Below are 23,803 nucleotides of genomic sequence, written 5' to 3'. Positions count from 1 at the left end.
ACATCTCTTGTCCATTGTCTATTCTTCATTCATACACTGCCTCTCCTATGTTAAGATGCAGCAGTTGGCATTATCAAAAGTTAAAAGTACTGGTGGAAATAATGTGGAATAATCAAATGAAAATTCAGAGCCTTATACCTGAGGCATCTTGCGATTACAAATCAAGAACGAGGGAATTTTTTGAGCTATCAGCCATATCTAAAAAGAATTTAAAATGTGTCAACAATTAAACTAAGTAAAAAAATATAAAAATAAAATACAAAAACTGAAAAACATACCAAGTTCGAGTTTCATAAGATCATTAAAATCTTCTTCAACATTTATGGGATAAGGCTCATTTCGACGCCAATCTTGAAGACAAATAACAGCTTGCACCAATTTCGGAGTCAAAGAACTCCTAAATGAATCAAGAATACGGCCCCCGGTGCTAAATGCACATTCCGATGCCACACTAGAAATTGGAATTTCCAACACGTCAAGAGCCATCTCGGAAAGAATTTTATATCTAGGAGAATGAGCTTTCCACCATGACAAGATATCAAAATTATCCTCATCATCATTCGGCTCTAGTTCTTCACTAAGATACTTTTCCAACTCCGACTTACCACCCAAACATGTACCATCTTGTTTGTTCCTCTTCATTTGGATCCTATTTATCACTTTTGTTGATTTTGTGCTAGTGTTAGAGCTAGATGAATCCGATGTCTGACCCGATAAATCAGAGAGAAGATGAGCGTCGAGATACATTAGAGAATTTTGCTACATACTCTTCAAACATAGATTTCATGTAAGTCACCACTTCATCTTTTATTTCACTCCCCTTTTCATCTCCAAACATATCCTCAAGTGCGTCGCCAACATACTCAAGTTTGTTACGAGGATCTAAGATAAAGGCAATAAAAAGCACTTTATTCATTTTTTCAGGAGCACCCCAATACTTGACAAACTTTTCTTTCATTTTTTCTCCCATTTTTGCCAAAGAAGGATCATCATCTTCCATACACTCTCTTAAATGATTGTGAAGCTCAACTATATCTTCAAAGTGAGCATTAGAAGTGACGTAGAGTGAACCTGAAACCTTCTCAGTTAGATCATAAAACCTTTTAAGAGATATTACCATATTTCTCACCTTTTGTCAATCATCACTTTCAAGTACACCTGCAACACTTCCATTTTCACAAACATGAGTAGCAAGATAAGTTGACAATCCACCATCTTCAAGATCAAACCTATCAAATGGACTCTCAAAATGTTGTGTGGTATCCAATATCAAGTAGGTCGAATTCCACCGGGTTGAAACATCTAAACATAATGACTTCTTACTGTCTATATTTTTTAGTTCACAACATTCCGCAAATTTTCTAATCCTTGCGGCAGATTGTCTAACATATTTCACCATATGCCTAACACGTTTGATAGATGAACCAACTTCTTTCATGCCATCTTGCACAATAAGATTTAAAATGTGAGCCATACATCTCACGTGAAGATGGTTACCACATTTCATGTTAGATCCCCAATTAACCATTTGTTTGTGTAACTCTTTCACCATGACATCATTAGAAGAAGCATTATCTATAGTTATAGTGATTATTTTCTCCAATTTCCAATCAAGCAAACACTTACTAATACAACGGGCCATTTCGTCACCCTTATGACTAGTAACAATCTGAAAGTTTAAAATTCATTTATGCAAGAGCCAATCACTATCAATAAAGTGTACTGTCAAACACATATAATTTATTCTCTGTATAGAAGTCCATGTGTCCGTGGTTAGACAAACTCTCGGTGATGTTTCTTTTAAATACTTCATAAACTTTTGTCTCTCTTCACCAAAAACTACATAACAATCCCTAGTCACTGTTCTACGGGAGGGAACTCAGAATAAAGGTTGGGTTTTTTTCATAAAATTCTTAAAACCTTCCTTTTCAACAAAACGAAAAGGAAGCTTATCAAGGATTAACATCTCAACTAAAGCCCTCCGAGATACCTCTTGATCAAAAGTCCAAATTGCCCCATCACCCATGTCACTTTCTAATGGAAAGTTTAAATTTGATTGTTTGTACTTAGAATTGGAAGTGTTAACCTTATTTGGATTTTTAGGACAAGTTTTCAAATGTTTATTCAGTCCACTTGTTCCATTTTTAGTTGCATCAACTAAGAGAACTTTACCACAATGCTTGCACTTTGCTTTATTAATTCCATCTTATATGAGCTTATCATAATGCGGCCAAGCAGCAGATCTTGGTTCTATAGCTTTCCTCTTCACAATCACTGAATGTTGTTCAACATCTGGTGTTGAATCAAGAGACTCAGTAAGAGGTGCGCTTCCACTGACATTGGTTGTTCGACTTGTTTCATCTTCCATCCAAACATAAAAGAGATTACAAATGTTATAAGACATAAATTGCAAGGGATTAAGCATCATTTCTACTTAACATAACATGATCACTTTATTTTACTTGTTTTCTGCTTGCTGCAAAAAATAACTTATTTTCTTTAATTTAAGTTCTCTCACCCGAAAGCAAATCCCAACTGATCACACCCAAAAGAAAAAAGACAAAAAAAGGAGAAAATCTGCAACCCATTTCATTTCCCAGAAATGAAAGAGACAATTTTAACAAATATCTTTCTTTCTTTCTCTCCCAAATACTACTGCTATGGATACTATCCATTCATAACTTTCTCTCCCAAAAACAACAACAACGAAGCATTGGAAGTGTAAAACAAAATCAAAAAATACAATACGGAAGCTATTAAATAAGTTCTATTTTCTAAATTGTTATACTATGTTTCTCCTATGTCCTTTCTTCAACTTAAACAAAAAGAACCAAAACAACTTAAATTTTTCCTTTTCTGCGTGAGTACACCCATATTCCCTGATGCCCTTCCCACATTAGCATGAACAATATATGAAATACAAAAAGAAAACGAATTGAATAGATGAATACCCCAAGGCCCAAGCTCCCAACATGAACCACAAGATAAAAAAAAATCAAGAAAAGACCCAAGTAAGTAGACAGAGAACAGCGGATAAGAAAAATTCAGCAGTTACCTCACGGAAGAAGAAGAAGAAGAAGAAGAAGAAGAAGAAGAAGAAGAAGAAGAAGAAGAAGAAGAAGAAGAAGAAGAAGAAGAAGAAGAAGAAGAAGAAGAAGAAGGAGGAGGAGGAGGTACGAAGATAGAGCAGAATCAGAAATTAAGATGGAGAAATCACAGAATTTGGATGAGAAATTTGGATGAAGACACAAGGATGAATAGAAAGGAAATGAGATGAAGGTGGTGAACAGGTGAAGTACTGAAGTAGTGAAGTGTTAGGTCTTAACTCTTAAGAATCTTAGGGATTACACTTGATTTTTACGAATTTGGGCTGGCCTTAAAATATTTTTACAATGGGCCTTTAGCCCTTTACTCCTTTAGGCCCTACAGACATATAGTATTGGTAATTTAATTTTGGTATTCGGTATTTACCAAATACCGAACGGTATAATTGTAAATACCGAAACCGAAATACCGAATTTTATATTTCAGTACCGAATACCGAATCGAATTACCGAATTACCGAATACCGAAATACCGAAATAGCCGGTTCGGTTCGGTACTTCGATTTTCGGTATTTTATGCCCAGCCCTAGCCGCTGGGCCATAAATAATCTCATGCGCTGGCCTATTTATTCCCAAACTCAAAAATTAGCTCATAAACTATTCTCATCCGATAGCCAAAATATGTACTACAAACGCCACAAAAGATTTAAAAAGTCGTCACTAAAGGCTGGCTGGTCCAACAGCCCCATTGTTTTTTTTTTTTTTTAAAAGTCAGACTTTTTGTGGCGACTAAAAAAGTCGCCACTAAAGGTTAAATATCCCAAAACATGTATAATATGTGTATATTTAGTAAGAAATATTCCAAAAAACTCTGAGGCGATTTTTGTATATAACATGTATCGTTTGTGTATAAAAATATGTATCAATACCTGTATGTAATGTATAGAAACTGTATAAAATATGAATCACTAAGGTATGTATCATTTTTGTAGATAATATGTATAATTTGTGTATATAATGTGCATTATAGAATAGAAAATTGTATCATTTTTGTATATAATATATATTATTTTTGTATAGAAAGCATATATATAATTCCAGCATGTGTATATAAACTATATCAGTCTTGTATAGAAAGTGTATCATACGTATAAAAAATGTATCATAGAAACCGTATCATTGTGATATATAATATGTATCACTATTGTATATGTTAAAAATAAATATCATATCATTGTTGTATAATATTTTTATAATAAATGTATAATTAACGTATAATTTATGTATAATAAATGTAAGATTAATTCTAGCATATGTATACAAAATGTATAATTCTTGTATATAAAGTGTATACATAATTCCAACATATGTATATATGCTGTAGCAGCCTTTAGTGGCGACGTTTTTGTAGCGACTAAAGTCTTTTTTTTAAGCGCTGGGTTGTTGGGCCGGCCAGCCTTGGCATTATTTTGGGCCGACCGGCCATTTTTTGGCATTAATTTGGGCCGACCGGACACCTAGTGGGATTACGCCCAAACAATAGTTAAATGTGGAATTAGTTTGGCTGAGTGGACACACAGTGTTTTTTTCCCTTTTACAAATGCAGTGGGCCACTAAATGACTGTTTATTTAGCTTACAGTATGTGCTATCCACGTTGAACATTTATGTTCTCTAAAATTATTATTTTTTACTGCTAACCATAAACCTCAAAGAAAGATATGCATTTTTTTTTAATTTTTCACCCAGTGTTCGATACTCGTATTGGCATTCAACTAGGATTCGTGCCGTGTAGGGTCCCATTCGGGGGAAAGCGCTCCCTACCAAGAATTTTTTTATACTCAAGACTCAAACCTGAGACCTCTAATTAAGATAGGAGCAACTCCATCTGTTGCACAACATCGTTTGGTGGTAAAGAGAGATATGCATGTGTCGTAATCCCTTGTTTTGAGCTCATCTAAGAAACCCCTAATTATTGGGAGATAGAACTCCTGTGGAAAAACATTTCTTGTCCTTATCAATCCTCCGTTCACTTTTACTTATTCAGTATACTAAAAATAAATATTTATTTTTATTTGTGTAGTTTGAAAAATTAAGAGATTATTTACCATTTTATGTCTAATTTACCCTTATTATTAAATACTATAATCACTTTCAATTCATTACCAACATATAATAATTAGGGGGCGATCGATATAGTAAAATTATCATTTATTTACTACTTTTTAACAGGCGTGTCAAGTCAAACATGAATAAGTAAACATGGACGGAGGGGGTACAATGTTTATCGATCTGATATTCTTTATTTAAATATATAATTTCTTTTGTTTCAGTTTATGTGGCATAGTTGAAACTTACATGCTTTTTTTAAAAAAATATAAGCTTTTGAAATTTATGGTCTTAAACATGTCATAGCATTTGTGTGTCATAAAATTTTATAAAATTGTGACCTTAAATATGCCATAAAATTTTGTAGTTATAAACAGAAGTGAAGCTACAATATTAGTTACGATGAACTTAAGCCACTTAAATCTTGTATTTGTATTAGAAAATCTATATATGTATAATTGTTTTAGCGTGAACCCAGTACAAATACGAGCTATGAGTTCGATGAAAGTTTAGAACTCATAAACTCCAAATCCTAGCTCCGCCTTTAGTTATAAAAGTTTCTCATTTAGGGTAAAATAATAATTTAAAAGTTAATTGTTTTCAAATTTTGAATTGTGACATTCTTTTTTAAATGAATCAAAAATAAAAATGTTTCACATAAACTGAAATACAGGAAAGACTTTTTATTTAAGTTGCCCTATTAGAGATTCCTCTCATGTTATTTGAGTCTTAAATGCGTTAGTCTTCCTCCGTCCCAAAAAGATTGTCTTGATTCGGATTATGAGGGTCGAAGTCACAATAGTTAACAATTCAAAATATTTAGATAGTATTTGAAAAAATTATGATTAAAAAACTTATCCTTTGACTGTAAATAGTAACTAAGATAAGTTTTTGGGATGGAGGGAGTATGATTCTTCAAGGGCAATTTACACAAATGACTGCACTCTGTTTTTTTTTTTTTAGGCATAACTACACTTTTGCTAATTACATTTCGTAGCCACAGTAACGTGTGTTCGAATTCGGCCGTATTTCGTTGTATTCAATTCGGATGTATTCAATTAAGCTGTATTCATTCCTAACTAATTTTACACTGTATTCAACTTATTGTATTTTAAATTCGGTTGTATTCAAACAACATAAGTGAAAGAAAATATATGATTATTCGGATGTATTCAAAACTCATTGTATTCATTTGTATACAAAAAATCTCCTTCGAAATACAGGCGAAAATACATAAAGAAACACTCTATTTTACACTAAAAAAATACACTCAAATCTGAGATACAGGAAATAAAATCACTCTATTTTACACTAAAAAAATAACTAATACACTTAAATTTGAGATACAAGAAATAAAATACACTTAGATATGAGAAAACACACTCAGATCTTAGAAAAATTCGGTGATTTGCCATGGATTCCAGCCATAGAAGACGACGGCGGTGGAGGAGAAATGAGTGGCCAGAGAAATCTCCTTTGAAATACGCTCAGATCTGTGACTGTGCCAGCTGCGCATCAAGATGAAGATCTGGGTGGTAGCGGTGGCGCCAACGGCGGCGTTGCTTTCTTCCTCCGGCGAATCGAAAATACCACGGCTTTTTCACGACTATGATTGTTGCCTTAGCTGTGGGAGTGCAGTGGAGAGAGAGGGGGGTGAGAGACGACTGAGAGAGAGAGAGAGGGAGAGGCGAGAGGGGTGAGTGATGGCAGAGAGATAGAGGGGATGGAGGTGAGAACTCATCTCTATGTTATAAGGTTTACAAAAAATGGACGTGAGAGAAAATGGAGATGAGAGATGACTTTATTTTCTTGTTACTATATTTTACTTTAATAGTTAAGAAATGTTATTAAGATATAATTTTTAGCTATGAAAAGTAATTAATTCAAACTATAGTTACTAAATATAATTATTACTAATACTTAGCTAAACCACGTAGATTTCGCATTCTTCAAATGGTCTAATTGGATCTCTATTACACCACCTAGAGACAAAAGTTTTATTTTAGTTATTACACATTTTTTTATCGGCGGAAAGATGGAAGTAATTTATAGTCAAAGATGAAGGTAAAGATCGATTGTATCAAGTCGATATTAAAAGAAAACAATTGTTTTGACATGGAGGAATTTTCTTAAGAAAAACAGTATACCATATCTATTGTGCATGTCTACATGGTTAGATCAAAACGTCACGGAATATACTTCGTTATCTCTAGGAAAAAAACTAGTGGAATATCTCTTGGGCCTGTCAATCTCTAACTCTGATTAATAATTTTTTATATGGTAATTAATATTAAATTTGGTCGACGTTAAAATTTAATGGCTCATTAGTGTGGTTAGATAAGAACCACAAGTAACTCAAACTACATTTTTCTCTAGACGTTCTTATCTAATCTAATCTCTTTTGACTTGACACCTGTCAACTTTCTAAGGTAGGAACTCGTAGCTATTTATGGCAATTGATGATTTACGCAAAACTATTTTTTTAAACTAATAATTAGTCTAATTAAGATTTCCATCATTTATTTAAGTTGACAATGATGTAGAGATGTACTTGCTGGATCAATCAGTAGGAAAAAGCAATGTACTCTGTTAACATTATCCATTGCAGTTATATTTAGATTCAATGTATATGGTCTTTTTCTAATGCATTTATCCAAATACAAACGGAAAAACTCGTATAAACTTCTCAAGATTAGAAAATAATCTCTTTTACAGGTACGTTGAATTATATATTTAAATAAATCATTAATATAGTATACATAAAGACAGGAATATTATACAATATCTCCGCCAATGAGGCTCATTTTTCTTAGTTTTTAAAATGTTTTGGAAAATGTAAAGAAATTTATTAGCTATATTATATAGGCGGTGCATGTATAACGTGTATTGTAACAAACACATTATAAATCACGTGTAAGAACCGTTTTCTTATCACATTTCTCTATGATAAATAATACAATGAATCTTTCTATATATAGACAAGAGCACATAAGTTTGTTCCTATGATAGTGGAACGGAAAAAAGAAAAAGAAGCTCTGCATTATTGAAAAGACTTTCTCTTGTCAAGAAAACAACAAGTGAAGTAAATTTAATGGACCTCTCAAGTTGGCCATGCAACTTATATGAAGAGGAACCATTCTCTGTTTACTAATAAGCTTTGGAGATTGTATAATATACAAGCAGTGGGTGTACTTAAATTTATATCTTGACCTTGAATTATATGTCTCTACATAAAAAAATGTAAAAATAATAATAATAAAAGTGTGTGTATATTAAGTGGTATTCTTATTAGGGGCGGATGCAGCATAACGACAAGCAGCCAGTTTATCCGTGTCCAATATCTTCAATGCAGGATATGAATTTATATGTGAAAATATACTAAAGTTTCACCAAATATTGTATCTAAATTCATAATTTTAAAAGTGAAATGAGTTGAGTGCTCAAGACCTTACAAGGCAAACACATTGAATTTAAATCTTAAACATACCCTAACGCTTGTTATCTCTAAATATTGGATCACAATATATGCGCAGGGGTACGGTGGAGGCAAAATAAATTATGAGTTTGGTAGAATCCGTTACTTTTAATTCAAACTTTATATTTGTGTTTAAAAATTCATCAAATATGCACAAATAGTAAATTTAAAATCCATATATTAATATTTGAGATTATTATTCTAAAATCTCAAACTTTAAAATAAGTTCAATATTAAAAACTTTACAGGTTAAATACGATAAATTTAAATTCTAAATAATCCGCTCATGTGGGGGTGCTAATCCCTATCTAACAAAGCCAATTGAAAAAGGGGGAAAAATCTCAGAACTCAATAATACCAAAAGGGTCCAAAATTCCTTTGCTTGTTGTCCTCATAGTCCAATCTTATTGGCTCAGGACCATAACTTTTGACTAGATAGAGTCTTCGAATAATAGTTTGTTAAAGTTGCACAAACAAGAAATTAAGATAAGAACTAAGGATATTCCTCTCCCACAATGCCCTTATACCCCAATAACAACCCCCCCCCCCCCCCAACCACCACCGCAAAACAATATACTATCCATTGAATGAAGAAAGCCATAAGATAGTGATATTTGCTTAAAATATCGTTGCAAGTAGCAATACTCATACTAGCCTACTAGGTATGCAAGTCAAAAACAACCAATTAAAATAAGACAAATTTAGAAACCTCCAAAATTATAAATGGAGCAGCCTTCTCCTTGCAAACATTTCAAACACTCTCACTTTTCATTTTCCTCCTATAGAATCAAAAGAATTCTCTCTCCTCCCTCTTCTTTTAATTTCCTTGATTAGTTAAAAAAAGTGGAATTGGAACAATTCATTCTATTCCATTCAAAATCGTATAAGTAAATACTTGCCACTTCTTTCATTTCTATACTAGCTATATTTGAAAAAGAAAAAAAAAAAGATTTAAGAAAAAAAAATGGTAGGAAAAATTAGCTCTGACCTTCCTCCTGGATTTAGGTTCCATCCCACTGATGAAGAATTAATCATGTATTATCTTCGATATCAAGCTACCTCGAGGCCATGTCCCGTTTCAATTATCCCTGAAATTGATATCTACAAGTTCGATCCCTGGGAATTGCCTGGTCAGTATGCATGCATATATACTTGAAAATCTTGTTTAAATTGAAGAATATGATTTAAAAAAAAATTGAGTATTAATTTCTTGAAATTTTATTGATGATTAATAATGTCTTATGAAATGTAGAGAAAGCTGTATTTGGAGAAAAGGAGTGGTACTTCTTCACCCCTCGTGATAGAAAATACCCAAATGGTGTTAGGCCAAATAGAGCAGCTGTGTCAGGTTATTGGAAGGCCACAGGCACTGATAAAGCAATTTATAGTGCATCTAAGTATGTTGGTGTTAAAAAAGCTCTTGTTTTTTACAAAGGCAAGCCTCCAAAAGGTGTCAAGACTGATTGGATCATGCATGAATATCGTTTAAGTGATTCAAAGTCTCAAACTACTAAGCGAAGTGGCTCCATGAGGGTAAGAACTTTAATTCAAATTAGTCGGGGCCAACTATATGTACACTACAAAGAAAAAATAGGAACTAGCTACAAAATTTATTGTTAATTTGTCGTTAAATAGTTTGTAGCTAACAGTTTTGATACTTTGTCATTAATTGATCCTTCAATAGGATTATTAGCAGCGGCTTTTTACTGCTTAGCAACATAAGTTGTCTACTTTCCTTTGATGAATTAAACTTTTTTTTTTGTTGTTGGGTATTTTTCAGTTAGATGATTGGGTACTTTGTAGAATTTATAAGAAGAAGAATTTGGGAAAAACAATGGAGATGATGAAAGCTGAAGAAGAAGAGTTAGAGGCTCAAATTGTGAGTACAAATAATGATATTGAAGTTGTTGGTGCTGCTTGTGGACCACAAACAATGAAATTGCCAAGGACTTGTTCATTGTCACATCTACTAGAATTGGATTATTTTGGGTCAATTCCACAATTGCTAAGTGACAATTCAAATGATGACCAAAGTTACACAATGAACAATTTTAATAATGTAAATGTGGTTCATCATACGGAGAAATTTCAGCTAGGGGATCAAGTGTCATCACAACAACAAAATACTAATATTGCAGATCCATTGAAGTTCCAAGTCAGCCAAAGTAATTATTGTAATTTCTTCTTCAATCAGCAGCCAGTTTTTGTGAATCCAGCATTTCAATTCCAGTGACTATATTATATGGACGCTATTGGATGAAAAAGGTGACAGCAGAAGTTTTCAAGCAATTGTAAAATATATTCCTATGTCAAAGAAATGTTGTTGTATTATTTTAGAATTTAGTTTAGTTTCCTGGGCTTGTGTTTGGCAAAACTAATTTGCTTGTGAAATTGTAATGAATATTTTTCGGCAATCTGCCTTTGATTTTAAAAAAAAAATTATTAACAATGAAATGTCAAAATTGGATTTTGGATCAAACTTCTACTCTACTATCCTTAACCTCTTCTTCAACTTAATTTTTCATGTTTTTGTCTTCTGATTTGGTAGAAAAAGGATAGTTTTCATTGAATTACTTAATTGGGGATAGGCTTACAAAAGGAGATCTATTTTCAAAAGTCAATATCCTTTGATGTAAATCCGCGTTGAGAAATAATGAAAGTATATTATTAGATAAGACTTTCGTATAGATTAGGTAAAAAGTCTTGAATAAAAAAAAACAGAACCCTTGATTAGTGCAAGCTGTATGATGAAAAAAATACTTTTTATTAATTAACATGATGATACTAATTACGAAGGTTGATAGAGATATGGTTCGATGCTTTAATATGTGGAGTTCATATAGAAATTAAGTGACTGCTCGATTTTTGACATTCGGAGAATCAACTACCTAAATTTTTAAAAATTATATAAAAAGTACACTAATTAAGTCAAAATAATTAATAATTCAAAATATTTAAAAATATTGAAAAAAATTATGATCAAAGAAAAACTCGTTTAAGTCTTCAAATAGTAACTTTATCACAGAAAGTGGAATAGAGGGAGCTAGTAACAGTTTCAAATTTCTTACACTATCAATTTAGTTTAATCTATTGTAGCAGTTAGTACTATTTTTATCAAGTTACCTATAAGTATTTGTCATAATAACTCACTAATAATTTCTTATAAGTGATTTGATTATGTAAACACTTTTTCCACCCTTGGTAAATAGAATTTAAACTTATAATGAAGTTAATAAATATAAAATTGGCATCTAATAGCGAAGTTAATTAATATAAAATTGACATCAATATCTTCTACGTGGACGCATTTCAAGTTAAGATGATGCGAGTACTGAAATCAAAAACTTTTATTTTTTCTATACCCAAAAAAAAAAAAGGATAATAGGAATAAGAAGAGCATAAAGGAAAGAAATGAGTGACTAGAAAACCTTATATGAGCTACTTCCCAATCAGGGTCATGGTACAACGATAAGTACTCTTTTATTCTCTATTAGAGATTTCGAGTTTCAGCTCTGAATATAAAATTATCTTTGTTAAAAAAACACATTACCCTTAATGATGCTAGACTTTCTAATGTAAATTCAAATTTAATCGAGCGTCAATACAGATACATCGAACACTGGGTAACTAAGAAGAAAAAGAAATCCTTGGACAGTTGATAAAGAAATGAAAGTTGTGGTGATCTAGTGGCCAAATGGGGATCAGTAATCAGTTAGGTGCATCCGTGCATGCATGGCCCTTCTAAAAGATTAAAATATCCCCATCAGCTCGATAGTGACACATTCGGACTATTTTGTTAACTTAGTTGCTAACTTGCTATTGCTCTATTCGTTTTGGTTTTCCATTTTTAACGGCCAATAATGTTCCGCCGAAATTTCTCCTAGAAAGTCCTTTTAAAAATATTCTAGGATAAGATCAAACTTTCAGTTCAATGAACGAGGTATTTGCATTTGTCTTTCACTTTTAATTTTCTTGCGCATATACGAGGATGCTCAATATAAAGGAAAAGAAAATGTGGATTGGAATGAAACCACGTACAAGGTAAAATAATATTCTCTAGCTCCGTTTCATTTTTATTTAACATAATTTGATTAGGGACGATTTGGGACCTTAAGAGGTCGTTTGGTTGATGGTTAGAAAGATAATTATTCACGTACTAAAACTAGCATAATTATTGTCATATTTGAAAGCTTTTCAGCAATTTTGTATAAAATTCATTAGCACACCAAGTATTATCATTTTACTATCATTCATAACTAAACATGTATTGTATAAGTTAATTATGAGTCAATTTAAGAATTAATATTTTATGCACGATATAAAATGAAATAATTAATACATGAATAACTAATTTATGTTGACAAAGCCCTCGTCAAGATGACGCAAAGTCAAATCCATATATATCAACTCAACCTAATTTTCTTCACTATAATATTCCTTAACTATAAATAATGAAAAGCGAATAAAAACTGCATACTGATCTTTCTACAACAACTCATATTATGATACTATAGATAACTGGAGTGTATAAATTTAAGATAATGATCCAGTGATAAAATTGACCTTGGTCACGCTTGAAGAGCTTTTTGGAAGAAAAAGAAGGATCAAATAAAATTCAAGAAAATGTTACCCAAAGAGAGTTCATGTTGTAGCTTAATTTAGGCTGAAGAGACCAATTAGAACGTGCAATATGTATTCAAATTCGAGCATTCAAATATTGTTGACCAGTTTTATCTAAAGTTCACATAACTCACGTCCCAACAAAAATCATGTTTAGTTATGATAAGACCAACACAATAATGTTTACTTGGGCATGCCAAATTGCCAATTGTACAAAGGGGGAAAGAAAGCTCACTTTTGACCTTTCCATTTTTTCCTGATATATAACCTGGTGAATGAACACAACAACATGGGAATAGTGGTAACGTGTTGTTGATTTGCGTGTTGTTGGCATGTATAATACATCAAGAATGAGAAGGAAAGAGTTTTAGAAAATTGTGTGTTATCAAACGTCTATTATTTAGTTAAGTTAACCACAAATTTAATATATTATTTCTTTAATTATATACATTAGCCTCAATTACAGAGTCAGAATTTTCACTAAAGGGTCAAAATATAAAGAGGTAGTTCCACAAAGAAGCCAAGGGATATCAATACCTAGCTACACACAGTGTAGTTTTCCAACAAATGGGGTGTCAGTTGACACCCTTAAGTACACGTGGCTCTGCCACTAGCTTGAAGTTATACGGCTTATTGAGGCGATGTGTATAAGTAAAAATATGACACATGTTAAGTGATTGATTTATTTATGTCACTTGAAGCACACGCAATTTTGTTTTCCAAATTTGAACAAAAAATGTCAAATAAAAATTTCTTATCATATTCAGGTGTTCAACCAACACAAATTACACTCTAAATGTCTAAATAAAATTACTGACAAGTTTAAAGGTTTCGATGCGTTAAAACCAAAATCTAATATGTACTCCAATAAATGATAAGTATATTTTTTAATTCACTAATTCCAGATTTTGTATCCACCAAAGTCCAAAACAATAATCTCAGACGCTGGCGCCCTCTCATTGGATCAGCTGTCAAACAGTAAATTAAGACCGCACGAATGGTTGGTCAAATATTAATTCAACAAATTCGTATTTTCGATGCCGTGCACGATACACTAACATTGCTCCTCCAGCTATCGTTGAACACGTTCTCACGAGACAAACTTATTTAATTAGTAAGAGAAATTATATAAACAAATCTTTTGATGTTAGGGTAAGGTCAATCATATTAAAAGATATTTAAAAAGTGAGATTTAAGTCTTATTTGTTTATACAAATTTCTTCTTTTTTAAAAAAAAAATTAAGAAATTGTTTGGTTCTACTGTTGGAAATTTTTTGATGAAGATGAGTTTTACAAGTGAAATATCATTGTTCCCTCATAAAAGTTTAATTTTTTCAAGTGAAATGCATGTCAGAGCACAACTTCAACTTTCAAATAACATTTTTCAACTTTAATTTCAAAAGGTTTTAACCAAACTATGCCCAAGTAGTAAAAAAAAAAAAAATAACATACATTACTTGTTCCAATAGATAAATATAATCTGATGGTATAAAATTATTAAGAGTAACCATATATGCATAAGTTAAGCTCATACAATAACTATCCCTAAGGTTTCTGTTTCTTTTATTTCTGTTCCAATAGGTAAATATAATCTGATGGTATAAAATTATAAAGAGTAACCATATATGCATAAGTTAAGCTCATACAATAACCATACCTAAGGTTTCTGTTCCTTTTATTTCTAATCATTGTCCATTCATTTAAGCTGTCATTTTCTGTAAGTCCTATGGATAGTTGTAAAGGTGTTATAACACTATGAAGCTATTAGGCTAATCATTAATCCAACTATGTGGGAGAAGAAATGAGATTTTTTGGGTTGTCGTCATTCATGCAGAACTAATTAAAAATCTAGTCTCTCTGCCTAAAATTCTTTTAATTTCTTTTGTGCATGAAAATGATTGATCTTGCTTTGGGTTAAAGTTATATCATTCCTACATGGTGGGTTTTGCTTTGGGATATGACATTTTCATGTGGATGGTGAGCATCGGAGGAAACAAAGAAAGACAGCTAGCTTTCACTTTCCTTCCAATAATCTGAGAGATTTTAGCGCTGAAGTGTTCATATTGACTATGGCCTTAAACCTTTTTTTTTTTTTCTCACTTGATTTTTAGTATTTGTTTTGAGATCCCGATTAATTTCTATTCCCATCCGGATAAGTGTACGTGAATTAGAAATAGGTTAACGTAGATAATGGTACATAAAGCCAAAAATTAGATGTACTTAAATTAGACAATTCCCAACATCGATGGTGTACTATTAAAAATTAATCATCGCATAGCAATCCCCAAATCACTATTCACGTCATAAATTCATGCATTATTATATCCATCGTACTTAGACTACAGAACCTTTGAATTATATAATCACGATATAACTAGACTGATAGCACATAAACAGTTTATTTCAAAAGAAGTAACTCTTCACAATATTCTTGATATAGTAATCCACAAAATTTGAGGAATAAAAATGTTATATTTAATTAAAAATTATGCGGATGATGTAAAGATTATGTATACTAATAATATTCCCTTTGTTCAGTTTTAATTGTCCATTATATTAAAAATATATTTTCACTTTTACCTGTCAATTTTAGCATATTAAGAGAAAAATTACATTTTTTTCTATTTTATCCTTAGAATTAAATACTCATTCCAAATTATTTTCCAAGTCCATTAAGACGACAGCAACAACAACAACATATCCTATATAATCCCACCAGGTGAGGGTTGAGGAGGGTACAGTGTACGCAGACCTTATCCCTACCTTGAGAAGGTAGGGAGAGTTGTTTTCGATAGACCCTAGGCTCCAGGAGTCCATCAAGACTATACACACAATTAATACGGGTATCGCGGTAAAATATGCATTTCATTATTATTTCCTAAGTGGTGTGCGAAATTTATAGTCGAAAAGTAAAAGTGAATAGAGGGAGTAACGTATGACTTAAATCCTTAATCAAGATTAGTGATGACAAGACTAACAGTTAACACACTAAACAGTCACTTGGGCACGCCAATTATACAAAAGGGCAAAGAAAACCCCTTTTGACCATTCCATTTTTTAATAACCTGGTGACTTAATATTGAGGCACAACAATATGCGAGTAGTACTAACTTTCTGTTGATTTTTGTAGTGTTGTCATGGATGTTCATACACACACGTGTTGAAAAAACATGAGGATCCAAAAGCTGGCTTCTCAATTAAATCAGCTGTCAAACAGTTTGTGAATTGCGACCAGATGCATGTACTATTCATTTATATATCTCAGTCAACCAGTATCGTCCTTCCCGGTGCCGTTCACAACATATACTACCCCTTTAATATACACGTTTTCACAAACTTTAAGAATAAAATGAGATAAGGTTGCTTGAGCCTTAAGAATTTAGTCATGTTCTGTGCAAACATCGTTTTTAGGTGCATATATAGGTATGCAGGTTTGGAAACAAGGAGTAAAGAGTCTTCAAAAGGAGACTAGATAAAATTTAAAATGATCACATGGAGAGAAGTTGTCTCTAAAGATCTTCCATCTCTTGAAATCAATGTGAACTTAGTGAAAGATAGGGTATAAGATTTATATTAATAATATCAATTTATTAGCTGAGACTTTATTTTAGTATGTTAATATGTTTATTTTAGGCAGTATGTTTTCCAAGAGTCTTTTAGCCCTATTAGAGATCCTTATGCTAATATATAAGAAATATAGAAATTAAAGAATTCGTACTTTTTATTTTTTAAATATTTTACCAAGATGAATTTAAATGATCCTCAAAACTTATTTGAGATAGAGGTTTAGTTATTATTTTGGTTTGTTTTTAATAATTTTCTCAGCATTGTCCATTCATTTCTCATCTGTCAATTTCTGTAAGTCCTATGAATAGCTAGGCCCTCTGTATGTCATTGAAGTTGTTGCTTTGCAAAGCAATTATTAGTCCAACTAATCTGGGAGAAGGCATTAGAATTTTTGGTGGGGTCAGTCATGCACAATCAAGAATCTGTTCTTTCTGCCTAAATTGCTTTATTAGTTCTCTTTCTGCAGGAAAATTATTGAGCTTCGGAGGAAAGCAAGGAAGACAGCTACTTATGAGTTCAGGAACTGTGGTCTTGAATCTAACATAAAAGTCTAGCATCTTCTATTTGAAAGGGTTTAAATGGTTTTTCAGTCTTGTAGTGTGTAGTTTGAAGGTCAAAATAATATACTAACTACATTCATAACATGGTTTTGCAGGCAGCTGCGTCAAGGATATGCCTAAAGAAAGACACAGCAAATCAGTGAAACATTGTTCGACGGAATATATTCCGTCTCAACCCATCTACAAAATAGGGCTAGTGTTCAATTCTCTCTCTTGTGCCTATCGCTTTATCTAAGCTCCAGTTAACTAAATGCAATACAAGGGATCTATAATCAGATCTCTTTCCAAAAGTGGAATGTTTCTTTTATGATATTATCTTCCTGCCAAACCAGCTAGTTTAATCCAACCCAACAACTTAAAGCAAGAAATGCATACTTTCTAAATAAGCGTGGATGAGATAGAAGGTTGGTCACAACCCGTCTACAAAATAGGGCTAATGTTCAGTCTTGATTGGTACCCAAGAAATCTGAAGAAGTAAGAAGTTACTTTCAAGTGAACAGGCCAGCCCAAAGTTAACAACTCCAAAATGGGTCAATTATTACCTAATGGGCTAAATAACTACACAACATAAGCCTTTTGAACATCGACCCAACACTAAGTCTGTTGGAAGAAAAGGACACTCTTCAAAAACAAAATAAAGAGGATAAAGAAATGCCAAGTCACCAAAAGCTAAGGTCCAATTTGGATTTAAAGAAATCAATTATTATCCATTCAAATGCTTACCCCCAAAGCTCAACTATGGACATTACATTTCAAAGCAACAACACTCTTTTAACTTTGTTACACAAACATGAGCACTTTCACAAATCCTACAACATTGTTCCATCCAAAAATCACCATAACCAAAAACAATCACACACAATGCAGGACATTACCCAAAATCCAATCAAACTTATCTAGTGATGAAAAAAAAAAATCCTGTAGGAGAAAAATTGTCACAACATTTCTAGCCACTTCATTAGCATTAGGCCTACAATCCACACCATTAGCATTGGCTGAAAATTGGGGCGTTCGATCATTTTTAAGGGAACATTTCTTCGAGCCGGGGTTGTCCCCTGAAGATGCAGTGGCACGAATTCGTCAAACAGCAGATGGACTACATAGTATTAAGGAAATGTTGGAGACCAATTCATGGAGGTATGTCTTGTTTTACATTCGTCTTAAATCGGCTTATCTTAAACAGGATATGAAGAATGCCTTGTCCAGGGTGCCTGAAAGTCGAAAAGAGTCTTTTGTTAAAACTGCCAATGAACTGACTGATAACATGGCTGAGGTACTGTCCTGATTCCTTGTTAGAAAATCTCAAGATTTCTTGACTGTTAATAGTTCTTTGAGTGATTAGCATTTTTGTTTTTCAGTTTGATTATTACATTCGAACTCCAAAGGTATACGAATCACGTGTATTCTACGAGAAGACGCTGAAATCAATTGATGAGTTGGTGGCATTACTTGCATAATGTGAGAGTTTGCACATCAAATGTAAAGAGCTTATTTCTCAAAGTGGTCAAGAAATCTTGAAATTATATACAGTAGCAGTTGAAATAGTCTCAATTTACGTTCATTAGTTTGTTCAGAAAAGGACTTTCCTCAATAAACAAATTAGAGCTTATGATTACATAGTTTTGAGAGCCATTTCTGAGACAATCTATATTGTAAATATCAGTTTCTGCTTAATGAAACTATGGATTGTTAACTTGATTTTTGAAGATGAGTTCTCCTGTATGCAGAGGAGGATCCAGCATAATTTTATGTGTAAAAATTCACTAAAACTGTAACAAATAGTAGGTTTGAACCCATAATATTAAAATATAATAGGTTCAATGTTCAGAACCTTAAATGTCGAACTATAGAGTTTAAATTCTAGATCCGCCTCTGCTTGTGTGGTCCCAACTCCCAAGTACTAGATCCTTATAAGAAGAAAAAAAACATTGTAATGGAAACTTGAAATCTTTTCATTTGTGAATATTCATGGGGATAAATGAAACAGCAGATACAACTAATGACAATCTTGATACAAGTTTCATGTTATGAAAAAACACACTGAAATTCAACTGATGAAATTAACCATTCAAACCACAATTCACACAAAGGCTAGCAATTGCTGGTGTAGCCAGTTTCTTTTGTTTACACTTTAGCTCCTGGATAACGCGATAGCTGACAAAATAATAAGGAAAACCATCATGGCCATTGCTCCGAAAGAGCCAATAAGTGATCCAGCAGACTGCTGACAGAAATCTGTATACTGTTGGCATATCGAAAACCAATTAGTTGAAGGGTTCCCATTATGTGCCAAAGACACAATCGCGGCTGCTGCAGATGCTCCAGATGTGATAAAAACCAGCATTATCTTCAAAAATTTCACAATAGTATAAAAGATATCAGCACAACTTCATAACTTAGCACAATAAGTATAAATATGAGATTTTTTTTCATAGACAAAACGCGACATTCATAGTAGAAATTTATAGCTTGTTTGGCCAAGCATCCAAAATTTGCTTATTTTGAAAAGTATTTTTTGTCAGAAGTGTTTTTCGAAAAAATACTTTTAGAGAGTAGTAGTTTGTGTTTGGCTAATGGATTTGAAAATCACTTTTGCCATTATTAGAGCAGTACTTTATACTTGGTCAATGTTCCAAAAATGCTTACGGGGAAAAACTCCGTTTCTTTGACTTTTGAAAAACAACTTCTTCTATTGCTTAAAAGCAATTATTTTTTCTCTAAAAGCTTGTACAAACACCTAACTTTTTAAAATAAGCGATTTATAAATAAAAAAAACACTTTTTCCTTCCTAGAAGTTTGGTTACCGCATCTAGAACGATGAGCAAAACTCTGCTGTTTCCTGCTCTTCTTTTCATAATGTGAAAGATGGAAATAGGGAGAGTAAGTGCAAGATATCCACAAGCTATGGCATTTACAACGACAAAGAACCTTCAATCACAAGAAACAAAAAAAAAAGAGTTAGTTAACCTTTCAATCAACAAAAATTAAGTTATATTTCATGTAACATGTTGGATTTTGCTTACTTAAACGCGTCGATATCATCATATTGAGCCTCAAAATTTACAACCTGTGTGCTAAAGGAAAGTGCTTGATCTGCAGTACCCATTGCCACTGCACCTGCTAAGGTTCCAACAAGTGCAACGATACGAAAAACAAGATCAAATACAGAGATCCCTCTGTTTACTCCATGAACTTTAGCCTTTGATGCTTCTCCAAGTTCAATTGATGCCGCCTTCATTTTTCCCTTTTAGCTCAAACTTCGAAACTCAAATCAAATTAACTGTTATGATTTTTATGTTAAGCCTGTTATGAGCTTAAGTGCAACTGCGAATTTATACTAGTTAGAGTGGGTATTAGGTTTTGCTGACACGTAAATAGTTGTTCCTTTTGCTTCTTTAATCAATGAAATGTGCAACTATCTGGTTTAATACATGATATTCCTTAAAGTAGTTCAGTTTTGCATTAACTTGCTATACTTTTTACCTGCTCTACTTTCTCCATAACAAGCTCTTCATAGCATATTCTTTCAAGAAAATGCATCATGCAAGAAACTGCAACATTCTTTGTCCTAATTATTATTTCTTTTTAAATATATTGTAAGCCTACTATACTTATGACCATTGATTTGTTATATACTAGGTCAAATGATAATATACTACTAATAATGATGACTATGGTCCTGAATGGTTCTTTGGATTAGGCACAAAGTTTTATTTGAACAAGAAAATCAAGGACGACGAATAGGATTAAGAAAACGAGAAAGTTTAATGATTGATAATACTAGGCTGACTATTTAATTAAAAACGAGAAAGAAAGAAAAGAAATAGTTCATGGAGTAGGTCAAATCTAACTAATTTCTAGTTGGAGACTTTTTTTCTTTTCAATTTTTTTTCTCATGCTGTTTTTGATTAGTTGGCATTTATGCACTCGTAAACAAATTTGTTGAGCTACTACATATGTTACCCGGATTCGTTTATGTATACATATGAGGTACATGTGTTTTCAAGTATTCTGTACTCAAGTTATTTTGGTGAACTCTTCGTGTATTTCGAAGGATTCGCAAAATATTGCCCTCTTAAGTCTCATCACATTCGTTCAACACGAGTACACCAAGGCAATTGAAGAATCCTCGTAACATGACTAAGGCAACTGAAGATTACTTGATATAATGTGTAGTAATGTCATTTAAAATTCTTTTTAAGATTTAAGTGAAATCAACTGGACTTATCATTGACCTTAAAAATAAACATAACATATAATCAACTGGACTTACCATTGGTCGTAAAATGGTAGTACATCTTTTATTTGGGCTTAATGAGGAATAATCATACTTTTTTACAATTATTTGGATTCATGTTAATTAAAACTTAAAGCAAAATATTCTAAAATATTGGTAATATAAAATGCCAGTGTAATCGAATTGAAGTTAAGTTGTTATCTTATTCCAATAGCTAAGCAAAGTATTAATACAGTACATCACGGTGCTAACTAAGGAAAGTAATAAAAAGGATTCCTACATATCCCTACAAATCTGCTCCTTAACTATGGCTATGTACATTACTAATAATGAGTCTATATACATTCTGTAACACTCCCTCTCAAGCTGGAGCATAGATATTGATCATGCCCAGCTTGTTACACAGATAATTAACTGGAGTTCCATTCAAAGCCCGGCGCGTGATGGACAGGTGGAAAGTACAGCCGGCGAGTAAAGGTCACTCGCTTCACACCCTGTCTCTGGGGAAGACTGTTCCAGTCGAAAAATCTTATCCACCTCTTGCTATGGTGGAGGTGACACAAAATGACCACTTCAAAGTGATCGATTCAAAATCCAGAATCTCTTTCAGTAACAAAGTCAAAAAGAGATCGCTTTTTTTTTCTTTGAAACAGAATCGAAACAAGATCGATGAGCCTATAGGCTCTGATATCATGTAATCGAATTGAAGTTAAGTTATTATCTGATTCCAATAGATAAGCAAAATATAAATACAGTACATCACCGTGCTAACTAAGGAAAGAAGGATTTCTACAAATCTGTTCTACATATCCCTACAAATTTGCTCCTTAACTATGGCTATGTACATTACTAATAATGAGTCTATATACATTCTGTAACAGTCAGAAAATTGAAAATACATTGGATGTTTACGAAACGCTATGAGATGACATTCTGACGCTAGAAGGGAAATCTTGATTTTAATTTTTAGCACTCAGATCTGGTGAGGCGAAATTCAGCTTTCATATTTAGTTTTCAATTTTCAGCTTTAGTAATTACAACTAATATTCAACGCTTTGTTTTCTTTTAAACTCTTAAGTTTGTTAACAGACTTCCCTCTAGCTCACTTTATTGACTCGTGTTTCCATTTTGTTTTTCAGATAGTTTAAGATAAAAAAAATCTGAATGTTAATTTTACTGATACTTAAAAGAAATAGTACAAGCAAACTTTACATTATAACAAATTGTAGTGAGGGTTGGACATTTCCTATCCTCTATATGCGTATAAAACATGAGAACTAGACAAAATTCAGTGTCCTATAACCATTTCAGGGTTTATAAAAAAACGTTACCACAAATAAACATCTTGCTCTTGGAAATAGACATTATCCAACATCTTCGATACACAGGTCCTGTTATAGAAATTGATACTCTAAGGACCAAGGGTATGTTCGGTATGGAAGAAACATTTTTTAATTTTTTCATGTTTGGTTGATCAAAATATTTTGAAACAATTTTTTTAGGAAATAAGTGGTAAAAGCTTACCCGCAAAAAAAAAGACCAAACCAATAGATGCACTACATTTGGATAACACACTATTATCACTTAATCACGGCTAATTAATACTATATATTATCACCCTATTAATCAATAATTGGTATATATAGTTTGGGGTAAACAACAAGTGCTGATATGTATTTACCGAAATAAGTTTCTTAAAAATTAAGAAAATTACTTCTCCAATAATAGTAAGAAAATAAGTATCATTTTACTTGATACTTCTCCAAATATCATAGAAGATCTAGATCTAAATGTGATCAAGATTGATGCAATGAGCAAGAAAATGAAAGGTGCAATTAGATGTACTAAACAAAGAAAGGAGATCTTATGACATTTAGAAAATGAAGCCACGCGGGATTAGCAGCATGTGATGCATGAGAGTCAAAAAATTTAGACTCCTTACCTAACAAGCTATATGTTTAAGAGCTAATCATTATTTCACAGTTGCTTCATGTTGCTCTTATAAAAACAAACCACTTGTATCAAATTAATACATTGTCCCTTTAGAAAATATGCTAACTTTATAGAAATGGACACTGAAACGTCTTATTTTGACAAGTTAATAGAGAGCACTTCGTTTTTTTCAAGTTCTAATTTTGTGTATTGCTCAATTTATATCTGTTTTTTTATTTTATTATTCATGCAAACATAAAG

General features: G+C 32.4%; 3 protein-coding genes across 4 annotated transcripts; 2 read left to right on the top strand and 1 right to left on the bottom strand.

Annotated features, from left to right (window-relative positions):
* The first annotated feature begins 9,362 nt into the window (after positions 1-9,362).
* On the top strand, positions 9,363-11,105 carry LOC132642072 (NAC domain-containing protein 1-like). Its single transcript, XM_060359340.1, has 3 exons — positions 9,363-9,756; positions 9,879-10,159; positions 10,407-11,105. Exons 1-3 carry the CDS (start codon positions 9,591-9,593, stop codon positions 10,857-10,859), a joined length of 900 nt encoding a protein of 299 aa, XP_060215323.1. The 5' UTR covers positions 9,363-9,590; the 3' UTR covers positions 10,860-11,105.
* A 6,973-nt stretch (positions 11,106-18,078) lies between these two features.
* Positions 18,079-19,071, top strand: LOC132642069 (photosynthetic NDH subunit of lumenal location 2, chloroplastic). 2 transcript variants are annotated; one of them, XM_060359338.1, is made up of 3 exons: positions 18,079-18,510; positions 18,580-18,646; positions 18,732-19,071. In XM_060359338.1, exons 1-3 carry the CDS (start codon positions 18,164-18,166, stop codon positions 18,828-18,830), a joined length of 513 nt encoding a protein of 170 aa, XP_060215321.1. In that variant the 5' UTR covers positions 18,079-18,163; the 3' UTR covers positions 18,831-19,071. The 2 variants fall into 2 exon arrangements, with proteins under 2 accessions (XP_060215321.1, XP_060215320.1); XM_060359337.1 differs by having other exon boundaries at positions 18,083-18,646.
* A 130-nt stretch (positions 19,072-19,201) lies between these two features.
* Positions 19,202-20,790, bottom strand: LOC132642071 (casparian strip membrane protein 2). Its single transcript, XM_060359339.1, has 3 exons — positions 20,397-20,790; positions 20,178-20,301; positions 19,202-19,720 (listed from the first exon to the last, which is right to left on the bottom strand). Exons 1-3 carry the CDS (start codon positions 20,609-20,611, stop codon positions 19,505-19,507), a joined length of 555 nt encoding a protein of 184 aa, XP_060215322.1. The 5' UTR covers positions 20,612-20,790; the 3' UTR covers positions 19,202-19,504.
* Positions 20,791-23,803: the final 3,013 nt, after the last annotated feature.

The sequence above is a fragment of the Lycium barbarum genome, chromosome 5 (genome assembly GCF_019175385.1).
Source record: "Lycium barbarum isolate Lr01 chromosome 5, ASM1917538v2, whole genome shotgun sequence".
NCBI lineage: Eukaryota > Viridiplantae > Streptophyta > Magnoliopsida > Solanales > Solanaceae > Lycium > Lycium barbarum.
The sequence above is the reverse complement of the archived record's forward strand: the minus strand, read 5'-3'. Positions and strand labels throughout refer to the sequence as shown.

Bases quoted from the DNA above. Each gene is read 5' to 3' on its own strand.
- LOC132642072 (XM_060359340.1), top strand. From the start codon at position 9,591: ATGGTAGGAAAAATTAGCTCTGACCTTCCTCCTGGATTTAGGTTCCAT. The intron at 9,757-9,878 runs GTCAGTATGCAT...TATGAAATGTAG, and splicing joins CGATCCCTGGGAATTGCCTG to AGAAAGCTGTATTTGGAGAA. The intron at 10,160-10,406 runs GTAAGAACTTTA...GGTATTTTTCAG, and splicing joins AGCGAAGTGGCTCCATGAGG to TTAGATGATTGGGTACTTTG.
- LOC132642069 (XM_060359337.1), top strand. From the start codon at position 18,164: ATGAGCACTTTCACAAATCCTACAACATTGTTCCATCCAAAAATCACC. The intron at 18,647-18,731 runs GTACTGTCCTGA...TTTGTTTTTCAG, and splicing joins TGACTGATAACATGGCTGAG to TTTGATTATTACATTCGAAC.
- LOC132642071 (XM_060359339.1), bottom strand. From the start codon at position 20,611: ATGAAGGCGGCATCAATTGAACTTGGAGAAGCATCAAAGGCTAAAGTT. The intron at 20,302-20,396 runs GTAAGCAAAATC...TTGTGATTGAAG, and splicing joins GATGATATCGACGCGTTTAA to GTTCTTTGTCGTTGTAAATG. The intron at 19,721-20,177 runs GTAACCAAACTT...AAATTTTTGAAG, and splicing joins TGCTCATCGTTCTAGATGCG to ATAATGCTGGTTTTTATCAC.